This window comes from Perca flavescens, chromosome 18, assembly GCF_004354835.1.
Source record: "Perca flavescens isolate YP-PL-M2 chromosome 18, PFLA_1.0, whole genome shotgun sequence".
NCBI classification, from domain to species: Eukaryota; Metazoa; Chordata; class Actinopteri; order Perciformes; family Percidae; genus Perca; species Perca flavescens.
Genome location: NC_041348.1, coordinates 22043020 through 22063329, shown reverse-complemented (window position 1 = coordinate 22063329; position 20310 = coordinate 22043020). Strand labels below are relative to the sequence as shown.

The window sequence follows — 20310 nt, the reverse complement described above, 5'->3', positions numbered from 1 at the left end:
TTGATAAGACTGGAGAGAGCCGAAGAAATACAGAGAGATGGCAGAGAGGAATACTTACAACTACTAAAATCTATTTGCAGATGACACCCAACTCTGTACAGTTGTTCATTTTGTTGACCGGAGCCCCCCCCCCTGTATTACCTGCAAAGCAAACAGCACTGACCACGAGGCAAATCCTGTAGCACAAGCAATGTGAAACCTTAAAATCAAACCTCTACACTTCATAGTGTTAATTTAATTTAATGTTTTATTATTAATCCAGTTACCAGAGGAAATAGTAGAATGATAAAAACAAGTTACCAGTAACACTGCGGTTCCCTTGTATGCATTCTTTTCTGCAAACTCCCTCCTGGGCCTACATTATCTTCACATCCTTGTGACGGCCATGAGCATCATCATCAATTCAGTATTCTTCCAAACATTCACATGTAACGGTGAAAACACATGAAGCAGTTCTTATACAAAAGTACACAACAGACGAGTTGGAAATAAACAATGACTATGAGATATATTTACAAGACTGTTTAGTCCGAAGTTTAATTAAGTAAGAAACAAAAACTTGTTTTCCTAAAATAATGGCGTGCAAAAAGTACCCACAGCAGCATCTGGTTCACTGATGTCGGCGTAAAATAATATAATTTGTAAGTAGCGCGCTATTTAATAAGCAAACTGTTATTTCCCAACCTCTATTTCACATGGTAGCCATTTTAATATACCTTGAATTAAACAGTATTGTGTGCAGGCTATGTTGACAGCTTTACAAGATAACATCCCACGACACATAAGGGCCTCTGCTCTCTAACATAGAGGACTGTGAGATAAGCAAAGTGTAGGGATAAAGTTAAGTAAGGGGCAATGTCATTAACGCTTTAAAATTAATGCTTAGCCATACAGCTCACATACATTTTTCAGAGTCACAGTAACCTGTAATTGGCTGCACAAGCCACGTACGGTGGTTTAGGAAAAATATTCTACAGTTTAATTGCGAAAGAGGTAAAGAGGCAGTTTGCAAAGTTTAGGGTTTGGGACTCGTGTATAAGACAATCTTACAGGCACTCAAAAACTTCTGTGACTGCTGACCTGACAAATCACATGGACCCCCCGGGGGCATCTTGGTGTAAGAGTCAAAACTGCAAAATCCCTTTCTGTACCATTGCAGAAGAAGAAAAATAAAAACCAACGGAAAAGAACAGAAAAAAAAAAAAAAAAAAAACTAAGATACACACAAATAGACAAAAAAGCACCACAGAAAACGTGGTCTCAGTTCCCAGTTTAGCGTGACTTCGGAGTGCTACACCTTCTGTGGGAGCGGCTGCGCTGACCGCCGGCCAGACTTCATGCGGCTACGTGCATACACCCGTAAGAAAAGTGCCAAGAAAACTACCCCAACACCAAATCCACCCACTAAGGTGACGGCGTGACCGTAGAGGAAACAAGACAGGAGAATGGCGAAGGCCTGTCGCAGGGTCATAATGATGGTGAAGACCGCAGCACCAAACTGGTTGATGGTGTAGAAGATGAAGAGCTGGCCGCATGCAGAGCACACGGACAGCAAAAGGGAGTGTAAGGCGAATTCGGAGTGGCGCGTCATGAAGGCCAGCGAGTCGAAGAAGGCCCCCTGCTCCAGCAGCGAGCCGACAGTGAAGAGGCAGGAGAAGAGGTTTACCCCGAACATCATCTGCACCGACGACATCTTGTACTTGAACAGGTTGTCCTGCCAGTTGGAGGTGAAGCTGTCGAAGGCGATGTAGCCGACGAGGATGATGACCCCGCTGAAGGTGGTGACGGTGGACGGGTGCTTGCTGGGCGTGCTGGACAGCAGGAACATGCTGACACCCACTGAGATCAGCACGGCGGTAAAGTACTCCCAGTATTCGTAGCTCTTGTGGGAGACGATCTTACCCATGAGCATGACAGGGATTACCTTGGAGGCCTTGGCCAGGACTTGAGTAGGGAAGCTGATGTACTTGAGGGCCTCGTACTGGCACCAGCTGCTCATGATGTTGGAGAGCGAGGCGAAGGAGTACTTAAACATGGGTGCTCCATGACGAGGCTGTTTGAACAGGATGCACCAAAGGCCCGACACCGTCAGAGCCAGGATACGGTTCATGAAGACCAAGAACTGAGAGTCCTTGAATTTCTCACCCTCCTCTTCTGGAGTCGTGGCTCCGTACGAACGTGTCATCACCCTCTCCTGCAGGACTCCCCATGTCAGGTACGATACCTAAGAATTAGAAAAATGACTTTACTTTTTCAAGAGTAGACTTATCGACCAGTTATATACAGTATCTCACAAAAGTGAGTACACCCCTCACATTTTAGTAAATATTTCATTATATATATCTTTTAATGGGACAACACTGAAGAAATTACACTTTGCTACAATGTAAAGTATTAAGTTTACAGCTTGTATAACAGTGTAAATGTGCTGTCCCTTCAAAATAACTCAACACACAGCCATTAATGTCTAATGTTAATACTTTACATTGTAGCAAAGTGTCATTTCTTCAGTGTTGTCCCATTAAAAGATATATAATGAAATATCTACTAAAATGTGAGGGGTGTACTCACTTTTGTGAGATACTGTGTGTAAAGGATTATTAGGAACACCCTACTATGACCGTGTTTGACCCCCTTGCACCTTCAGAACTGCCTTAATTCTTTGTGGCATTGATTCAACAAGGTACTAGAAGCATTCTTTAGAAATGTTGGCCCATATTGATAGGACAGCATCTTGCAGTTGACGGAGATTTGTGGGATGCACATCCAGGGCACGAAGCTCCCGTTCCACCACATCCCAAAGATATTCTATTAGGTTGAGATCTGGTGACTGTGGGGGCCATTTCAGTACAGTGAACTCATTGTCATGTTCAAGAAACCAATTTAAAATGATTCGAGCTTTGTGACATGGTGCATTATCCTGCTGGAAGTAGCCATCAGAGGATGGGTACATGGTGGTCAAAAAAGGATGGACATGGTCAGAACAATGCTCAGTTAGGCTGTGGCATTTAAATGATGCCCAATTGGTACTAAGGGGCCTAAAGTGTGCCAAGAAAACATCCCCACACCGTTACACCACCACCAGCAGACTGCACAGTGGTAACGAGGCATGACGGATCCATGTTCTCATTCTGTTTGCGCCAAATTCTGACTCTACCATCTGAATGAACAGAAATCGAGACTCATCAGACCAGGCCTCATTTTTTCAGTCTTCAACTGTCCAATTTTGGTGAGCTTGTGCATATTGTAGCCTTATTTTTTTATTTTTAGTGGAGATGAGTGGTACCCGGTGGGGTCTTCTGCTGGTGTAGCCCATCCGCCTCAAGGTTGTTTGTGTTGTGGCTTCACAAATGTTTTACTGCATATCTCGGTTGTAACGAGTGGTTATTTGAGTCAAAGTTGATCTTCTATCAGCTGGAATCACTCGGCCCATTCTTCTCTGACCTCTAGCATCAACGAGGCATTTTCGCCCCCCAGGACTGCCGGATACTGGATGTTTTTCTTTTTTCAGACCATTCTTTGTAAACCCTAGAAATGGTTGTGCGTGAAAATCCCAGTAACTGAGCAGACTGTGAAATACTCAAACCAGCCCGTCTGGCACCAACATCCATGCCACGCTCAAAGTTGCTTAGATCACCTTTCTTTCCCATTCTGACATTAAGTTTTGAGTTCAGGAGATTGTCTAGACCTGGACGACACCCCTAAATGCATTGAAGCAGCTGCCATGTGATTGGTTGATTAGACAATTGCATTAACGAGAAATCTTATAGGTGTTCCTAATAATCCTTTAGGTGAGTGTATGTATGTATGTATGTATGTATGTATGTACACACACACACACACCTATGTTGATTCTTGACTTTTGAGCTTAGATTATTTTGTAACAGAATATTGTTAAAAACCATTCCATTCCGTTCCATTGGGTGGTTCAGCTTCCTTTTGGGTATCTCATTATTTATGTCACTATGTACTTGATCCCTTCCTAACGAAACACTGTATTCAAGGTATCTTCATCCTGTTAGTTGTGTAACTACCAGGACCTATCCCTCTGCACCAGTTTACCAGCACCTCCCTTTATACAAGCTTCACATAAGCATCTTTTAATACATTAGCGAATGAGCTGCGAGCAAAGCAAACTGTAAAACAAACAAAACAACCCTCCCACAGCTACACAATCAGACAAAAGAAAATACATATAGTATTATCCATCCAATCCCTTTAGACCACACAGAGCTCAAGGACTGTATTTTCTAGGAGGATCCTTACCTGAAGTCCAACAGCACAAAAGATTAATTTGATGACCTGTCTGACTGACGAGCCCGAATCACCCTCTTTCCTGGGTGCAACCGACACGTCATCCAACAGACCTGTTTTGGCCTCACTACCATACACGCAGGTCTTTATGATAGGGAAGCAAAACCCACTACCTGAAAGAAAAGAAAACACACATTAAAGTCAGGAAGGAACTACAAAAACAAGTCTTTAACTGGCATGCATCTCCGCATTACATGTCAGAATTATACAAGTCCAAACCTGTTTCTAAGTAATTGGTGCGCTTGAAGTAGCGAATGAGGAAGTAGCCAGGGATGATAATAGTGAAGTATCCCAGCATGTTGACGAGGAAGCGCAAGGGCCAGACATCATGCCAGCCTTCCAGTAGTAATGACTCATCAGCAGCCACAGTGGAAGTGAAGAGAAGCAACACAAATGCAGGCCAAACCCTACAAGGCAATGCAACATGGTATATCAGGCTACATTTTACAATACATAACAGAATAAAAAAAAAAAAATACTCAAAGTTTAGCAAACTCAGGTTAATTTCTCTTTGTAATATACAGTTAAGATTATCAATACATCAAGACAATCCATCAATATCATCATGACAATGCTGTTGATGTTGATAATGGGTAAAAATAGGAAAATGCTTATTGTTATGTCGGTTTACTACGTTCTTAAGCTCATCTGAACTCATAATAAAAAACAAACTAAAGTAGCCAATACAAAGGTTTTAAAGTTAATTTGTTAGCATGTCAGCTCTATTTCATGATACCTTCTTCCTCCCATAAAAAGGGCATTTATTAAAATATCGCAGTTGAAAACAATACATGACAATACAACAATAAAAATGTCTGCAGTCCAAACAGGTGTAGGCTAAAGCTACAGCGAACATCAAACGGAAAAGACAAACTTACAGTATTCTGCACCTTCATGCATTCATATTTTTGTTCAATTAATTATTTTTAACTTTTTTAAAACGTACACAGCTAAATTTTTTTCAATTCCTCACTGTTCCATAAATGTAACCCTTTCAAAAAAATGCAATGATTTCCTCCCAATTGTTTTGTAAATTCCTCTCAAATCATATTGACTTTCTCTCGTGTTATCGTGCTTCTAAACTGAGGTCTTGAAGCAGAAGCCACTGAAAGGTGCCTCCTTGAACAGACATTTTGCAATCAGATCAATAATGACAGAAATAGTTAAACTGCTACTCCAGCAATTATGTAATTATGTAGTATTTTGTGTACTACTCTGTCTTCATGCACAACATATGCTAGCCAAAGGGACAGTATGAAAGGTACGGAATCACGTAAACAAAACGTAACCTGTGAAACTAATCAGGAAGAATTGAGAGGAGATTCATCACCCACCCCAACAAGCAACCTAAGTAACAATAATAACTCAAGCACACCTGTGATGAAACCCTAGTTTCCTATGAAAAAGGTGTGCGCTCCTTGCTGTCGTGGCACTGAGATTGCAATCCCATTTAAAGTGAGGCCGGGTCTCCTCCCAGGGACTCACACAGAGCCTCTTTGTGTGGGACTCTGCTGTGGCAGTAGTCCACAGCAGAGAGAGACCTGGGCTCCGAACAAGCAACTTATTACATGGAGGAATGCATTTCACTGCACTGGCTGGGCGGCCAACCCACAGGCTGCTATACCACAGGCAGAGAGGCAGAGGCAGAGGCAGAGGCAGAGAGAGAGAGAGAGAGAGAGAGAGAGAGAGAGATATAGAGAGAGAGAGAGATAACTAGGGAAAATGTACCTGAGGAGAGTATGAGTGCCTGTGTCTTGTACGAGTACGTGACAGCAGATAATATGGAGTGAAAGCACAGCATTCCCTGGCTAAAAAAAGAGAATAAGATGACCCAATCCCACTTAATTAATATTATTATTATGCCGGAGGGTGTGGTCTGGATAAATTAGCAAACACATACATCAGTGTGGAGGGAAAAACCCGAAATCCTGACCGGTGTTGCACCACATTCTGTGACCCATTTGATTCAATGACCTGTACCGGACTTTAAGCCATATTTCTGCTTCACAGCTATCAAATTGTGTGACTCCCGAGTCTCCGTATCCAATATCTTACAGGGTAACATTGTTCATTCAGCTGTATCCATTTTGACCCTACAGGGACAATATTTCTGTTGACACATATCGAAACACAGTAAGTAATTGCTTAAGTATAATGAAAACATGTGTATGGAAATATAAAGCTAACTTAGGATAGCTTCTATTCGTTCTAACACCGGTTCGTGTACACAAACCGTTCAGTTTCACTTAGCCAGCAGGTTGTTTGCGGACTTCAAAAACACACTGACAGTCAATGTAATTATGAATTACGAAAGTTAACGATTAATTGACTTCATTGCCACACTGACAAGTATACAAGTCAACAGTCAGCCGAGCTTGTCCACATATCTAAAACTCATCTTTAGCATGACATATTCTCTAACGGTACCTCCATGAAAAAGATGGCATTTTCCCACACTCTGTGGCCTGACACCTGGCGCAGCACATACGCCGACAGACTCAAACGTCTCCGATGCAACAGAGCATCAAGCCGCACGGATCCGGCAGGTAACGGTATTTTAATTATTATGTTAATTGTCTTCTTTTGGACTAGTCGCCTTCAGCTCTGATGTCTTCTACTTATCTTCAATGGCCGATGTGTTCACTTGAGTAGGAAAGGCCCCCACCTCTTTGCTCAAAACCAACAGAGGATGCTGGAGACTGAGAACAGCGGCGGCCCTGCCCCCTTTCGGTGTGGAGGAGTAACTGCAAGGCAAGAAAGCACATTTCATTCACAAAGGTGCTGGTTGCTGTACATTATGTATTTATAAATCGAAGAGGAAATACAGCATAGAAACCATGTGACATCTTTAAAATACTAAAAGGATACAAAAGAGAAATAAATAGCAGCCATACTTACTTACAAACTTAGTTTGCAGTAAAGGTAAAAATTCCAGAAACACTTGTCAAATAAAGAGCAACTTTATTGTGAGACCAACACGTTTCATTCAAGAAGTTTTCTCCACGCACCTTGAAAGTAGTTGAAGCTGTACCAGACACTCCCCAACAATACACAAAGTAGTTAAAATGAGTTACACCTCAAGCAGCTGCAACATTAAAATGCACACATTAAGGCAAGAGAAATAATAAAAGAATGACATAATACACATAAGAATTCAACAGAATAAAAGTGGCCATTCTGCATAATGAGTATTATTACTTTTCAAACATTAACTGATGCAGGACTTGTACTTGCAATAGAGTGGATTTTACACTGTAGTATTTATACCTTTACTCAAATAAGGGAAACTAGCTTATATAACTTTTTTACAACACCTTTCTGTTTTTAACAAAGCCCATGGCAACACCAGCATGACCTACAATACACAGTATAAAACACAGATAGCTTCAGGCCATAGTCTCAATAGGGAAGTATGTATAGTTTCATAACTCTCTGTCCTAGCTGTTTAGAAGCTGTCATCATAATAAACTTGTTTTTGCACAAGAATCAGAGGAAAGATTATTGAAAATGATTGGCTAAAGATTAAGTGTAATTACTGTTGATAATTATTCAGGCTAATATCCCTACTTGACAGTTTCCATTTTATTATTCTAAACCTTATTAAACCTGCTTTGTTGTTGGTATGTGCTTATACTTTAAGAGATGGAGCTAAGTGGAATTTCCCATCACTCCACAGTCATTGTATTATAGGAGCCATGAGGAAGAAGCCACTTACAGGAAAACAAAAGATATAGGTTACAAAGGCAGCGGACAGGAAACAAAGAACAGAACTTGGTGTTCTCATGAAAGAGCCTTGTCATGAAGTGAACTTATTATTTTTACTGTATACATTTATAATAGGATGCATTTGCTGTAAACAAAACACAGTAGTGATTTTCTGTATATGCATAGTTAAAATAAAATGCAAAGAACAAAAAAAAATACAGGATTTATACAGGTGAGCTAAAAAGGGCTCATTAAATTACTTAACTTCTCCTTTTACTAAAATAGCAATATACAAGTCATATTTCTTCTTCTGTCTCTGTTTGCAAGTCTTTTTGACAAACCTGGATTTACCAGTGTAGAGCAGATGGTGGATGGCCCCAAAAATTCCCTTTACCCAGAAAAGAGTACAATATACAGGGAGTTTTTTTTCTTCTTCATTTTATTACAAAATAAACACAATGCTTATATTAACTAGACAGGGCAGTGCAATTACACACCAACGTTCAGGAAAAGTTTACTGCAGATTAAGGATAAGATGAGATAAATAGAGAAAACTGTTTCACAGCATGAAAGCAAACCTAAAAAAACAAAAAGATGAAGCTGCGTTTTTTTCTTATATATTACATTTTATTTGGGCTGCACGTTTTGTAACAAATAGCAGGGATGGGATTAGTTTGTCTTTGTATAATTGCAGGTCTCTTTGTGACACACAGTTTTACATTTAATAAATGCAACATATAAATGTTAGTTCTGCCTCTGATTGCATTGCTTCAAAAGTCTTTCTGTGGCTGTGGAAATAAAATGCAATGATAGCACTGATTAAGTTTGAGAAACTGTGAAACAAAGCAATTTGCATGTTCAATTTCTAGTCATTAAAACTAGGTTAATGTGATAAAGAGGTAGAATTTTTTATAGACATTGAACATGTTTATAGAAAGTTTGGCACTCACATTGAGGTGGCTTTTGTTGCAGCCCCTCCATAGGCATGTGAAAAGAAGCAGAATAATTTAACCAATGACTCACAAACATAGATCTTTTTCAGTGTTCGATTAAGCAAAATCACTTTTTGTCAGAGGGAAGTAAGATATGGTGTGCATATTTGTCTAAATAATGGTTAAATACAGATCAAATCAGAATGTTCTACAAATAGAGGCACTATTTTACTGAAAACCTTTTTTTCAATCAAAAGGTTCCAGCCACAGTGAAGTTTCAGACAATTCCAAGGTTGATTCAGCTTAAAACTTCACACTGACCACCGACCTCCCGGAGATCTGGATGTCATCAAAAGGAAATAGAGCCAGAATCTGAAAGACAAGGATACAAAAAGTCACACTTTACTGATGCATTCTCCAATTGTTCATTGCAGTCCTTAACAGATGATAGGAAAAACAAAACATCCGACACCCATGAAAAGACCAAAACAACGTTTTAGTCCAACAAATGTTTTAGTCCATCTTTCATGAATTCTCTACCCTTTCTGGTGCACTCAGTCCTAAGCCCATTTCCTTCTCCTGAATCCATAAATCTTTAAATGACATCTTTAGTGACATATAGTTACACTTTCTAAAAAAAAAAAAAAAAAAAAAAAAAAAACTCCGTAGTTTCCTGAAACAGCAGGAATACAAATGGTGTATGAAGGATTGAGAATAAACCACAGTGCTCATGTTCATTGTAATGAAGAAACTAACTTACATCATCATTGCCGTCGGCCAGATCCAGCGCCGTTTCGTCCTCCATGTTTCGTAGCATTGTGTCAGCGCCAGACTGGCAGAGGAGGTTGGCGATGGCGGCGTCCTGTCTCCCCACTGCGAGATGCAGAGGTGTGCAGCCGTTAAACATGGCAGCATCCACATTGGCGCCCTTGCTGAGCAGCAGCTTTACTGATGTGACATCATGCAGCTCAACGGCGAGATGAAGAGCTGTTTTCCCACTGGTTCCTTCCTGCACGGGGTGTAGATGGAAAATAGTTATAAAAAAACTTTAAAGCTACACAAATTGGACAATACCATCAAAGAAGGTCAAGATTTCTTCTGTTTGTGAGTACGCACATATATCTTTAAATTTTGCAAGCTGGGAAGAAAAGGATGCAGTAAGTCACATAATAATAATAATAATAATAATAATAATAATAATAATAATAACAATAACAACAATAATAACAATAATACTAAACCAGATGTGAGGCACAGTGATATGTTTGGCCGGTGATTTAAATGGAGAGGAATGTCTGGGGTAGTTTCGGGACTGACTGCCATGTTCCCTTCCATCAATAGAAAGTTAAGAGTGGCTGGCCAGCCCAGCCTAATCATATCTCAAATCTAATTATGTCTCCATGAATCCTGCAGGAAGCCCTGAGCTCAGCTCATATCACTATCAGCAGTACACAGTTGCAGCAGATTTATAGTCAAGAACGGAACATAAGGCCAGCCACAGTAAACACAGTTTGAAAGTGTGATTATAAATACTGGCGCATTGCTGGATCATATGAAGGATACTGCTGGGAAAGCCTACCCAGAGACTAGTTACACAAACTCTACTGTTTTCTCATCTTCTTCTTTTTCTTCAAAATGTCTTGAGAGAGACAATGTATGATATGTAGCTTAAATCTTATTAGTGGCAAGCCAGAGTCACAGGTTTGAGATCAGGGACAATTTAAAGCTTATTTAAGGGGTAATTTTACACTTAATTACCGGTACATAGAAACAAAAATCTTCTACTTTCTATTCTGTGAGATGACAGATTCAGTGTGGATTGACCCTTTAAGTAGAGCCTTAAATGCATCTATATGATGCATTTAAGTAAGGAGCCATTTCACAGACTAACCTGTATATTTAGGTCTGCTTTCTTTTTCACCAGGAGCTTCATAATCTGATATTGCTTGTTCAGTGCAGCCAAGTGAAGACAGGCAAGACCTGCAAGTACATACCTTGTTTGAAATGTGGAACATTGGGTTCAAATTGAGGTCAAAAGAGATTGAAATATTAATATAAAAAAGTAAGATTTTCCAAATAATAAAATCAAACTGAGACCATTAAATCATACTGTAGATCAACTACAAGTTGTTTTGCAAACTAGACATATCTGTGCTACCTTTGCAACAGTTATAATTTCTAAACAAAGCTGTGGGACCAGAACTGAACTGTTGAAGCTAGGCAGTTTACAAAAGTGAATTTGGCAGATGCGTTTCAAAATTGATTACTTTAATGCTATACTGGTTGTGTAATGGCAACCAAGTTAATTATTTCTATTACAAGTCTTGGCCTAAACCCAATAAAAGGCCAAGTTACATTTGGACACACAAAAAAATCTGAGTTGCATAATGTGGGAAGTTCAAATTCAGCTACCCACGGACAAATCACACAGATGATACACATAGATCAGAAGCATATAATTGGCCTGAAATAACAGCAATAAAATGTTGGCTGATGAGGCCCTGCAGCAGTTAGTCTCTTTTTCCTCACCTCTCCAGTTCTGGGTCTCAAGGACCGGTGCCAGCTTGCTTGGGGAAACCTCTCTGGTCATCTTAGTGGCGCACTCTATCTGCCCATGCTGGCAGGCCACATGGAGTGCAGTGTTCCCCTCCTGGTCCTGCAGCCCCAGACTGGAACCTTTCTCCACCAGGCCCTTCACAACATCTGTCAGGTTCAGGTAGGTGGCCAAGTGCAAAGGGCTCTGAGGATCACCAAAGATGATCATATGCAATGTGTTCAAAACTGCATGTCTCTGGTTAAATGAAATACCATTTAGTCATCATAACCAATGCATGCCAGATTTTGTTTTTCACCAATAAGTCAATTACTTGATTGAGGGATAAACTGGCAAAATCTTTAATAATCTAAAACTACTTTACCAAGCAAGATATTTACTATCTTCTTACGGCATATGCAAGGAGTTGCCATTTTCTTCCGATTTATAGCATTGTAAAGTTAATACTTATGGATTTTGGACTGTCTGTTGGACAAAACAAACAACTTGAAGACGTTTTTCACAATTTTCTGACATTTAAATCAAAAGAAGATAAATACATTTGTATAGCCATTGTCCTTTAACCCTGCCACTTCATTCACTGCATTTCCCAGCTTTTGAACAACCCAGAGAGAACAGGCCTGTACCTGTTGTCATTCAGCGGTTGTTATATTGTTATAGGTATGAATAAAGACACTAACAGAGAACTATTCCAGCTGACAAAGTGAGAGTTGCACCTTCTGTCCAAAAATAGTGATTGTGGTTGCACTGCAGTCTGATCCAAAGATGCTACTGTAGGTGTAGAATTTGAGGTATATATGATGTCTTGATTTTTCATAAACATTTAATGTCAGTAAGACTGAACTGCATCTGTGCAACACAAAATAAAACTGCAAAAAAGGGCCCAAAAAAATGCATTGCCTGTTTTTAATCAGTATGCAAATGTATGAGAGGGGATTTTCTTTTAAAAAACTGAAGGGGTAAAAAAGAATTCTTCTTGGTAATGTCTCCTAATGTGAGGTCTTAGAATGACTACTGAGAAGGAAATTAGGCAACCAAAATGGCTCAGGCTGAGTCACTGCATGAAGTGCTGAGTCTTAACTTCAGATGTTTCCTTTTGACAGTTCTGTCAGTTTGTCTTCATTTTGGTTTCTACACTAGCAAGACTTTTGGTCTGACATCTTGAAGGACTGGAACAACTCCTCCACCCACATCCAGACAAGGATACACTCCACAGCTCCCTGTGGTTCAATTTCTACAGGAGGTAGAGGAGGGGAGTTTCCATTCAAAGTCCCTTATGAGCTAACACTGGAACCACCCACAGTGAGAGAGGACAGACTGCAAATAAAGAGGAACAACAGCTCTCTGGAAGTACTGAGATATAAATAATGCCACTGTTTCCACAATCAAGATACTGACTATGAGGAAGTCACTTTGGATAAAAAAATTCCAGTAGAAGCTGCAGTATGCTTGTGTAGTGGAAAAAGCCACATTGCACTTACCTGGTATAAATTGTTTTGGATGTCCAGGACTTCTTTTGGGAAAAGCTGTATCAATTGTTGGGCGATAAATTCATCTTCATGGATGATTGCTAAGTGCAGGATTCTACAGGAGGAGCAAAGAAAAAAAAATATCTTTATCCATCATGCTTGCACAAACATGCACACTTACTTACTTGCTTATTTTACATTGAGCAATAGACCCACAAAAGCAGTAGTAGAGTACTAGTGAAAAAAAAGACTGCATTTCAACAAGAGACAGAAAATGTTGCCTCACAATTTTTCTTAGTATTCATCACAAGAGACTACCTTGAAATGTTAGACCTAGTGGGCTAAATGGCAAGATTTAGTGGTTGGAGTATTGAGCAATACAAGAGTTTTTAGTGAACACAGCATAGCGAGCTGTCAAAGGGTCATGTTAAAAAACCCTTTTAGGCGCACGGATAGCTCAGTTGGTAGGGCAGGAGCCCACATACAGAGGTTTACTCCTCGACGCAGCGGGCTGGGGTTCGACTCTGACCTACGGCCCTTTGCTGCATGCCTCTCTCTCCTCTTTGATGTCTTCAGCTGTCCTGTGAAATAAAGCCCTAAAAATGCCCCCCCAAAAAAATAAAAAATAACCTCTTAGTTGTTACATCCTTGTAGGCTTTAGTTGACAAAACAAAACAAAAACACACTAACCTCAAAACCTGAGTGGGAAGTTGTAGCAAACATTTGTGTGCAAAAAGCAGGAAATGGCACCGAGCATTAGTGCTTTATTTAGACTGAACTAGAACAACACATAACGGATTCAAATCAAAGTTTAGCTTCAAGTTGCTTGTCAAATGTCAGGCTGAAAGCTGTAAAGTGTACCTTATTGCAGATACTGTGCTCTCTTAAAGATCAGCAATGAGTTTACATGTCATTTAACTATTGAGAGATAGACAGACAGTGTGGAATCAAATGTTGCCACCAATAGACAAACCGTTTTATTTGATCTCTATGGTTGCCACAATGTCACTGTACAGACATTTCCTTCAGTAAAATATTACACTAGACGTTTGAACTGTTTACTTTAGTGTTCATTGTGATAATGTTGCTTAACACTTAAGTCTGCATTCTAGAAAAACTATTAAATGCAACTATATAAATCACTTAATCATCAGCAAATTAATAACAAATGTATTGTCTAACTGATTTAACAAATACCTCTCTGCAATTATGGTGCAATGGGCGACATATTACTTGTGCCTTTTAACTGGTTGATCAATAAATCCTACTTTAATATCTTGCATAATGTTTTGTTTGCATTGTTTTACACCCAGAGACAATTATTTGTTGTGGTTGTTTTTAAAATTAATATAAAAAAAAAAAACCATGTTAAAATGCCCAAGTTGACAGCAGAAATAAACCTGTTTATAGCCTGGTACAAAAAACAGTTTTGGTCTCTATAGCTGAGTTACCCCTTCATGACAACTGTACGGGGTGTGAATTATTTTATACCTCACCTATTTAAATTATATTAAGGCTTTTGCATAATTAAGGGTGCGCTGCTTTGAGTGACAGGTGGTTGCCATCACAGGAAGCAAGCATAGACTGTAGGCTTCATTCGGCCCGCCTCAGCTCCGTGATGGCGACGGCTGGGAGCCGCCCACTTTAAGATTAATTTTGGCTCTTCAGAAACCTATGGGTGACGTCATGGAGACTACCTCCCTATTTTATATGGTCTATGTTAAAAACGCAAAAAGCCAATGTTTGGTTTGTCCGTTCTGGACTACTGTAGAAACAAGGTGGTGCAACATGGCGGACTCCGTAGAAGAGGACTGTCGGTACCTACCAAGGGGGTAAGCTTCGCTTCAGAACTCAAACCTCCTATATGCTACAAAACGATCACCTCCCGTTAGCTTTCCATTGACTGCCATTCATTTTGAAGTCATTTTGACAGTGAATAACTTTCCATCTGAAGCGTTTAAAGACTCTATTTGTCCGTTGTTTATTTCTAAAGAAACACGACAATGTATAAAAGGCTCCATTACCTTGTATCTCACGTTATGGCTCCGTAGCAGACGGTTTTGTAAAAATAAGCTAACGATTGTCTCATAACCCAATGACTTACTGTCGCATAGTAGAGGAATTACCATATAGTACAGGAGAAGCTCGTGGGCAGTTTCGACTTACATGAGCTGTTTAAGTTTAATTACTAATGTTAACTAGCATTTTAGTTCGCAATAATTATCCTGTGCCCATGTTATCTCCTTACATATACCTACACTCTCCTTATCTGTAAGATTGGGAATGATTGAGATTTCTCTTGGCACAGCTACCAGAAGACTTACAACTTTCAGACACGTTGCTCACGTCACATCTACGTTGTCTCTGTCAGTTGGAGGCTGCGCAGTAACGCTCAGCGCTCACCGGAAAAGTGCTTCTAATATCCTTCACTGGTCTCCGTCCAGAGCAACGGGATCTGTTGGTCCATTCTTATATACATTACATTACATCTTGCGCATGCGCATGATAGATCATGCAGGCAGCACAGATCGGGTACCGACAAAGACCCGCTCCCTATGTAGCTATAAAGTGCTCATTCTAAGCTAACGAAAACATAGCGATTATTAGTTTCATTCAGGTGATTATAAACTAATGAAAACATAGTTGTGAATATTATATTCCATTTCTGCCAATAGATCCCCCTAAATCCTACACACTGCTCCTTTAAAGTAATCCGGACATCTTTGAGTTATTGACCGTTTTTTGGACAAAACAAGCAATTTGAATTTGACTTTGGGAAAATGTGATGAGCATTTTTCACTATAGACCAAACAGTTAATCAATTAAACAAGAAAAATATTCATCCTTAGTTGCATTTCTAAATATATATAATAAATATAAATAAATATATAGCTGAATCAGTTTAATGTCATCACTGACTGATGCTGACTAATAATGCGTCTGCCCTACCAACTATTCAACCCTGTGAGCAAACCTCTAATAGTGTGAAAGGGACTTCCTGGTTTGAGTAGGACTTGAATGAATAAGAATTTTTTTTTTAAACCACGGGGGAAAAAGTAATGTTTGCATGATTCTCTCTCAGTCTAAGGAGCACAGTGTGGTGCGTTTCAGGTGTTTTTCCCCTCCCAAGTATCTATAGTTAGGGTGTGAGAATGAAACCATGTGGCCCTAACAACCAGCAAGCGGAAATGAAAAGAGGTCAGAGACACAACAACACTTCTACAATGCTGGGACTACATCAGTCGCTGGATTATACTAGAGGCTGCAGGAGTCATTAGCAGGCCTGCTTTCACGTCAAAACAGACTGATGACTTTGCATCACAAGATGAGTGGGTCACAAAAGAAACATGGGCTGATAAGGCTGTGTGTGGAGGTTTGGATTATGTGCAAAAAGCAGCGGTTTCATTTACTCAAACTGAGAAATGAACAGAAGCAAACAGCCATTGTGGCAGGTAACCAACTGACATTTTTACAGTGGATGTCAACTGTGATAAAAGAAAAAGAAAAGGCAGCAGCTACAGAATTGTCGGATCCACCTATAAAAACATGCACACACTGTCCTATCCTGATCAACAAGTTTCTTGGATCAAAAGCCGACTGTCCACACTGCTGCTTCACACATGTTCTTTGTCTGTGGTGCGTGGGGAAGTCCAGGCTTATCTGTTTCACTTCTGTTTTCTGACGGAGATGCCTCACAAGAGTCTGTCCACATTCATGACAAGGACAAAGTTCATTAAAAAAGTCTGCAGTATCACACTGCTATGAAATCCCCCTCAAAACCAGTATCACAGGAAGAACTGTGCCTCAAATTCAATGTAATTTACAGACTTCATTAGCTTCCATTTATGTTTGTTTTAAGTTCATAATCTCCAGTGGAAAAAAAAAAAATGTATGAGCTGCTTGCACCACTAGGAGAGCTTAAGCAACAGAATTAAATTTAGGGCAATTTTTCAAGCAACTATGTGTGGATCTGCTCTTCTTGTTTTATATAGGCCAAATTGTAAACCAAATATCTTTCAGTTTTGGACTGTTGGTCAGACAAAAAAAAACATTTAAAGTTGTCCTTCTTTACTTTGGAAACTAGTGGGGATTTTTCACTATTTTCTGACATTTTATTGATAAAACAGATTAATCGATGATTAAAATAATGATTAGGCATAGTTGCAGCCCTAACCCCTAGAGCTACTGATGTTTAAAGAAAGCAACGGACAGTGTCAATTAATTAAAACATAATTATGCTCAGAAAGAAGTGGGTGGAACATTTGAAAATATTTTTTTGAGAGCGGATAAAAAAAAAAAAAAAAAAAAAAAAAGATGTGATAAATTAAAGAGTAAATTGCCTCTCTTCCAACTTTGTTATTTCTGGGATACTGCAGACTGTTTAATGAAATACTTAGCAGACATTATTGGTAAAAAGTTTGTCAAAAACTCTGAGAGAAACATAGTTATTGCAAGGCACCATGATTAAACTTCATCCAGCAGTATGCAACAGGGGGCCATTAAGCAAAGAGCAAGGCAAGCTCAGAAAAGATTTGCTTTTACATGAAACTGGGAAAATAAACACAAACATACGTGTCTCCATCTTCAGTTATGGTCGTTAGCAAGTTCTCCTGCTCAGAGAGTTCAGAGCTCTGTACTTGCTCCTCCTGAGCGCCGGAAAGCGTGCAGCCCCCAACTATCTCTGACAAACTCTCCACCGTGATGGACGAGGAGCCATAGGCTGAGTCCAGGCGCTCCTCCACAGTAGAAATCTTGTCCCTTGGCCCGCTGAAGTCGGCGCTCGGCTCCCGGGGATCCTCCGACTTCAGTATTAAACGATACGCGTCAATGCCCGAATCTGTGCGGTTATCCTCCAGCAAGTCATCTTTCCTACAGTCCTCGCTCGCCATGATGGTGGTGGCCTCGCTGGGTTTCCCCCTCCCTCCTTCCTCGAGGATTTAAAGGCTACTAGCGGGTGTTGTCGCCGCTCGGTGATGTGACCGGACTCCGAGGCTACTGACACCTAAGAAAACCTCCGCACCTTTGTGAAACCAGAGGAACGAGCCGCTTCGTTTCATGCCCCTAACCGATAATGCATTGCCTTACAGCAAAAGGCCTCCACTTTTGACCAATTATTGTTGTTTTTAAAGTTTCAAACTGTTGTACGTTCATTCCAAACGTGAACAGGGTTGGAAACAAGCGAAAAAAAAAGCGAAACGGCCGCCCGTCGTCTAGATATCCGGTAACATTATGGGCTCCAGGCGGAGAGCATATGAGCAATGAAAGGCGATAAGCTGACATGTGAAAGGCGAAGCTGTTTTTGTCACGCGGGGGAATCCCCAGTGCGCGTGAGCAAACACACACACACACACACATAGCTACACACACACACACACACACACACACACACACACACACACACACACACACACACACACACACACACTTGAACTGGAAAAGCGTCAGGGTCCAACAAAAACAGCGGAAGAGCTGCAATTTTCAAAATAAAACTATTAAAAAAACAAAAACAGAGCTAGTAACTTAATAGATCGTGTTTTCTTTTTTGGACTTATATAGCGCCTTTCATGGTACCCAAGGTCGCTTAACAAATAGGGGGGAGGGGGGTTAGGGGGTCAAAGGACTTGTTTAAAAAAACATACAAGTAATACATTATACTTAAATCACAACTAATCATTTTGCAATACATTTTTGGCAGCCATTGATTTTCAATCATTTCCTTAAGATAGAACTTTATTTATCCTGAGGGAAATTTTTGTGCAGCAGTTGCTGTATAAAACAGGAAAGAGTGCAAATATAAAATATACACAATGCCAACAAATATAAACATATACTATATAATTAAAAAACATACAATTGAACAGTCAACTGAGTAAATAAAATGTGAAAAATAAAAAAATTCATGAACTCATGACCTCAGCATTTGGCTTCAGCCCTGCTTGAGTTAGTGAACATCAAGCCTATTAACATTTGTCAGGTTATTATGAGGTTGTTATGAGGTCACGCAATGCATACTTCTAAAATCAGTCTGTGCCATTAAACTTTTTACATAGCTTAGACAAAGTTGTTTTTAATGCTTAATAGTTAAATGATCAACCTGTATGGCCGGGCCATGCAAGGTAAGTATTATAACTTGAGACTTGTTGTTGCTGTCAAGTCTCCAGTCTGACACAGCAGCCATGTTCAAGTCTGCTTTTTTGTGACTTAAGTCTAATTATTTAAGTTGAGTTATTAAGTATGAAGTCTTATTAATTTGCTCACCAAAAAGTTTCTCCCTTAAGCTTCCTTCCCTTCAGTAAACTGTATTCTTCAACAACACACAAGCTTTATTTTTTAAAGTCATAACCGGAAGTCCTAATCTTTACTATAGCAAGGCTTGTCACTGGTTGCAGCATGAAACCCCGAACACTTTATTATACAAAGGGATTTTAGGCTTTTTTTGAGAAGCTGCAAAAACCTGAACAAGCAGGTTAACATAAAGCTTGTCCAATTTAATTTGACAGTGACACGGAATGGTCATTAGTGCTGCAATGTGTGGTATGAGCCTGGTCTAGGAGCAACTGCAATGTCTATCTGCACATAGACATTTGTACATACAGTACAGCCTTTACAATATGCATTGTTGTTTTACAAACTCGTGCAGGAGCTCCATTATCTTTCCATTGATACATTCAAACAACAACTTCATTTATCTCAGTCAAGACGGGACAAAACCCAGTTATCATTTCTTGTTTCCTTTTCTGACATGAAAATGCTTCTTGTGGTTTGGCCATTAGAGGGCTCACTTACATTCTGCTGGGGGCCAGATTCAACATAAATATAGTCTATAAAACAATACTGTCAGAGAGAAACCTTTGCTGCTGCCAAGAGCCGCCATCTGTTTTCAAGTCATCTACTGTTGTGTTTATTTATTCCATTTTATGCCAGCAGTCCAGTCCAATGTCCATACTGTGGGTTATGATAAACAGGGACTCATGTGCCAGAATTGTAAGGTAAAGGGTTCTTGTGTAAATAGTGGTCTACAAAACAGAAACAGAAATGGCAGGAATGTAAAATATTTTTTTAATCTTAATCTTGTTTTTTCTTCTATTTACATAAAAAAGGCAAATTCTGTAATCTTAAAGATATGTCAGTAGACGGTTTACAATCTTAAAGAGGATAAAATGTCAGTACTGAATATAGTAAGATTAATCAGTGTTTATGTGAACAGCAGAACAAAGTTCTCTAGAAAGAATGACAGAGATGAAATATTATCTACAGACGACAAAATACAGTATATCACTATGAGCCACTTATACTTTGAAAAATCTTCAGTATTTGGACCACAGTTTGGTTCTGA

General features: G+C 39.7%; 2 protein-coding genes across 2 annotated transcripts; both read right to left on the bottom strand.

The window, feature by feature from the left end:
* Positions 1-224: 224 nt before the first annotated feature.
* slc35b2 (solute carrier family 35 member B2) lies at positions 225-7010 on the bottom strand. The gene is made up of 4 exons (XM_028605065.1): positions 6742-7010; positions 4534-4721; positions 4267-4427; positions 225-2224 (listed from the first exon to the last, which is right to left on the bottom strand). Exons 1-4 carry the CDS (start codon positions 6798-6800, stop codon positions 1292-1294), a joined length of 1341 nt encoding a protein of 446 aa, XP_028460866.1. The 5' UTR covers positions 6801-7010; the 3' UTR covers positions 225-1291.
* A 1427-nt stretch (positions 7011-8437) lies between these two features.
* On the bottom strand, positions 8438-18327 carry nfkbie (nuclear factor of kappa light polypeptide gene enhancer in B-cells inhibitor, epsilon). Its single transcript, XM_028605455.1, has 6 exons — positions 17547-18327; positions 12987-13089; positions 11481-11691; positions 10843-10931; positions 9712-9960; positions 8438-9323 (listed from the first exon to the last, which is right to left on the bottom strand). Exons 1-6 carry the CDS (start codon positions 17861-17863, stop codon positions 9255-9257), a joined length of 1038 nt encoding a protein of 345 aa, XP_028461256.1. The 5' UTR covers positions 17864-18327; the 3' UTR covers positions 8438-9254.
* Between the last annotated feature and the right edge of the window lie 1983 nt (positions 18328-20310).

Coding starts and splice junctions, on each gene's coding strand:
- nfkbie (XM_028605455.1), bottom strand. CDS start 17,863: ATGGCGAGCGAGGACTGTAGGAAAGATGACTTGCTGGAGGATAACCGC. Junction 13,090..17,546: donor ATAACTGAAGATGGAGACAC/GTATGTTTGTGT, acceptor CTCCTCCTGTAG/AATCCTGCACTTAGCAATCA. Junction 11,692..12,986: donor TCCAAAACAATTTATACCAG/GTAAGTGCAATG, acceptor GGTGATCCTCAG/AGCCCTTTGCACTTGGCCAC.
- slc35b2 (XM_028605065.1), bottom strand. CDS start 6,800: ATGTGCTGCGCCAGGTGTCAGGCCACAGAGTGTGGGAAAATGCCATCT. Junction 4,722..6,741: donor ATGCCATCTTTTTCATGGAG/GTACCGTTAGAG, acceptor ATTGCCTTGTAG/GGTTTGGCCTGCATTTGTGT. Junction 4,428..4,533: donor CACCAATTACTTAGAAACAG/GTTTGGACTTGT, acceptor CTTTTCTTTCAG/GTAGTGGGTTTTGCTTCCCT.